Source organism: Sesamum indicum, unplaced genomic scaffold (genome assembly GCF_000512975.1).
Source record: "Sesamum indicum cultivar Zhongzhi No. 13 unplaced genomic scaffold, S_indicum_v1.0 scaffold00214, whole genome shotgun sequence".
Classification (NCBI taxonomy): domain Eukaryota; kingdom Viridiplantae; phylum Streptophyta; class Magnoliopsida; order Lamiales; family Pedaliaceae; genus Sesamum; species Sesamum indicum.
In genome coordinates this window covers 15,236-18,783 of record NW_011628108.1, presented here as the reverse complement: position 1 = coordinate 18,783, position 3,548 = coordinate 15,236, and the positions used below count along the sequence as shown (strand labels likewise).

The following is a 3,548-nucleotide window of genomic DNA, read 5'->3' as shown; positions in this document are numbered from 1 at the left end:
TTGTGGTACGAGATGTGGAGACAGTTACTAGCTCAGACCATACAACCCCCGTTCTTGACACCATCCCAATTTTCAGGAACGTGTTCTCTTCCCTTTTTACTTTTCGTTCCCTTGTTTGAGTGGGTTTCTGTGCATAGATTGAGGACAATGCATCATGCATGTGCTTGTTGTGGGGAGAGGTATGTTGTTCTTTGTGGTTGTGATTGGTGTTTGAGAACGTGGTTGGATAGTCATTGTAGCATGATTCTTGCGAAATTGGTTATGTTGCTGGAAATCTGAAAGTTGAAATTCGTATTAATGTGTGGAATGTGATGTGTGGGATGTGAAATTTTTTGTTTGGTGGCTGAAAAGCTTTATTGAACACCAACTTGTTAATGAAGTTAGTGTGTCTTGAGAAAAATATGTGAATTATCTTGTGGTAGTTGCTGAATTTTCAGATTGTCATCTTGTGATATCCCTTAGATTAATAGGAATTTTGGTTTAAGTCGAGATAAGTAAGAGAAACGGACGCTTGTGGCATATTAAAAAAACCCAAAAAAAAAAGAAAATTGTGTTAACTATGTTCCATTGACTGCATCAAATTAACAATGTTCAAGAATCAACACAAAAACCCTTTGTGTGAGCTTTTGGGCCAAAGCACTTCCATTTCAATAGTGCTTCTATATTTATTTTGATTGAGGGCGTCAAACTTAGTCTGTCCGTTCTAGAACTTGCTTGTGTAATACATTTTGAGACCACATTCTTGTTAGATTGGTGTATGAAAGTGATAAGGGCACTTAGGAAAAACCCATTGACTTGAACAGAGCCTACCTTGAATTCACCCATAGAAAAACTCATTTGAGCCTTTGCTTTTCTTTTCTTGGTTAAACCACGTTATAAGCTTGACTATCCCCTTTTTGGTTATTTCCTGAAGTGATATTGAACCCATTCAAGGGCATGGTGTTGGCTTGGTTGCTTTTAAGTTGACATGGAAGTGAGTTAATGTATTCAAGCTGCATACATGGATGCATCGTTAGCCCTCAGGGAAAGGAAAAAAAATGGAAAGTGAAATTGAAAAAAAACAGAAGGGAAGAAAAAAAATGAAATAGAGAGGAAAAAAAAGAAGGAAAAGAAAAAAAAAAAGGAGAAAATGGGAAAAAAGAGAAGAAAAATGATGAAACAGAGGAAAAAAAAGGAGAAAAAAGAAAAGATGGAGGAAAAGAAAAAAAAAAAGAGAAGAAAAATGGTGAAACGGAGGAAAAAAGAAGGGAAAAAAAAAGAAAAAAAAGAGGAAAGATGCAGGAGATGCAAGAAATGTAAAAATTTCACGAGTTTTGACTGTTCAAAGCACTTGAATTAAGTCGAACGAAAATGAGCTTGGAAGGAGAAGCAACTAGGTTGGCATCGTGCCTTTGAATTCATAAGCCAAAGTTCGACCTATCTTTTGCCACACCTTGTCCTAAGCCCCATTACAACCCATTGAAAGACCCTTTGATTCATGCATTAATTTGCATTTCGTTCGTGGTGGAGATTTGATTCACAAGCAAGCCTATGGTAATGGCATTCTATGTATTGACTTGAGTGAAACCCGAATTCTTAAACACCTTATGTTATGAGTGATTACAATGACATCGTTGTGAGAACCCTTGTGAGAGTGTTGAGACTTGTTTCATTTGGTTTTGATGAAGTCAATGGGATACCTACGTGTTGAATGTTGTGCTACAAGTGCATGTTCTCAAATTGCTCTCTTCTTTAACTATTAAGTCATATTAGTGTAGGGGATATACTTGAGTGATATGAAAGGAAATTTGAGAATTGCTACTTGGATAATTCTTGTATTTGGATCAAGACATGCTTGAGGGCAAGAATGGTTTTTGTGTGTGGAATCTGATAACATATATTTTAATGCTCCTATGCATGCACTTTTTCGAGTGATTGGGAAGGATCTTATTGCATGGATTGTCGATGTTAAGTTACCCCAATTTCATGGGAAGGAGCGTAAGGTAAGTTATAGGGGGTCAAATTCAGCTCTTGTGTTATTGTGCTGGGTGGAATTTAGTCTAAAGTTCACAGATAGCATGTCTTATACTTAATGTTGTCTATCATGTGCCTCTTTATTTGTGTTACTAGTAATTATTTCACTAATGGGATCAAGAGAAGTCTTTAGGTATCACATACTACTTTACTCTTCTTCTTGTCCATATGGGTGTCAGGTTATCAATATTTTTCTCATCCAAAATGCTGAGGGTGGAGTTAATCTTAACTGCTTAAATTCGCTCGCTGCCGAAAGAGTAATTGTAAAAATGTTGAAACTATTGTGGTCGTCTTTATCAACGGAACTGGAAATGTGCTTATTTCATATGTTAAATAATGATATGTGAAAACCGATTGTGCTATTTCTTAGAGTGCAATATGTGAAAATCTTTCAATTGACAGCATGGAGAGTTCATGGCCTCTGCCATCTGCGTTGGCTTCTGTAACTCATAAACTGAACCTTGAAAATTGATTCAAATCACCTTCATGGCCGAGAGGTCGTTGGGTGCGCTGAGCATGGACACGCCCAGTTATTTTTAGGGTTAAATGAAAAGCTTTCAGTTTGCCATCAATGCCTTTTGTAAGTACCAATGTTTTTTGTTCCGATTTTCAGTGTCTTCTTATAAAGATGAAGATTTAAAATGTTGGATACTTTTGAGTATATCAGGGTTGGAAATTCACGAGATTCCATTAAAGTCACCGCCGCTTGATTTTGGAAAGCTATCAATATCTGATGCTTCTCCGATAATAGGTATGTTCACACTTGGTTTTGGCTGAAAAAGCACTTTCGGACCAATTATGTCTAATTTTCTTTTACATTTGGTTGGGTTAGTTCTGAAGTTACTACCACTTGTAAATGCTTGTCAAGTTAAATATTGTCAATTGTTCAGAAAAAGTAAATTGTCGCTGTTTTTCATTGTGAATCCTAAAATTGCTCTTTCCTTGGCCATACTTTTTCAATATTATAACTATTTTGACTGTTGAGTAGTCAAGTGTCTTTTAAAGCATTAAACCACCAAAGAATAACCAAAAAATACGATTAGTTCCTCTTAACGGCACCTTTCATTGTCTTGTTTCCTAATGGCACCTTTTATTGTCTTGTTGTAGTGCACGAACTGAAGATTACGAAGATTCTTGTAGGACATGCGGAGGCAGTTAATAGCAGACTTTTTGTGGTAAGTTGTTTGGGTGTCATTTTATAAATACCTGACCTCTTTGTGCTTGGTGTGTGAGGATGGGCATAAAAATTAGTCTTCTGATCTATCTTTTGTGCTTGTCATTTCTCTTTTTGCAGCCCATTCTAGGACATCTTTGTTATCATCTTGCTGTATGTAGAATGATAGAATTGTGTTGTTGACTTGCACTTGCTAAGACTCATGTGCTTACTTTTGTTTGATGACAGCCTAATCCATCTCATGATTTGAAATCTAAAGAGAAAAATGAAGAGGGAAGACGCAAATTAAGACTGAAAGTATGTTTTCTCATCTCCCTCTCTCTCTTGCATACTGCTTGATCTCTTGTCCACTAGTATTGCT

General features: G+C 36.5%; 1 protein-coding gene across 1 annotated transcript; it reads left to right on the top strand.

Annotated features, from left to right (window-relative positions):
- The first annotated feature begins 2,412 nt into the window (after positions 1 to 2,412).
- On the top strand, positions 2,413 to 3,526 carry LOC110011387 (RNA-directed DNA methylation 4-like). The gene is made up of 3 exons (XM_020691437.1): positions 2,413 to 2,764; positions 3,121 to 3,188; positions 3,416 to 3,526. The coding sequence occupies exons 1-3, from the start codon at positions 2,560 to 2,562 to the stop codon at positions 3,524 to 3,526; spliced, it is 384 nt and encodes a 127-aa protein (XP_020547096.1). The 5' UTR covers positions 2,413 to 2,559.
- The last annotated feature ends 22 nt before the right edge of the window (positions 3,527 to 3,548 follow it).

Bases quoted from the DNA above. Each gene is read 5' to 3' on its own strand.
- LOC110011387 (XM_020691437.1), top strand. From the start codon at position 2,560: ATGAAAAGCTTTCAGTTTGCCATCAATGCCTTTTGTAAGTACCAATGT. The intron at 2,765-3,120 runs GTATGTTCACAC...GTCTTGTTGTAG, and splicing joins TGATGCTTCTCCGATAATAG to TGCACGAACTGAAGATTACG. The intron at 3,189-3,415 runs GTAAGTTGTTTG...GTTTGATGACAG, and splicing joins TTAATAGCAGACTTTTTGTG to CCTAATCCATCTCATGATTT.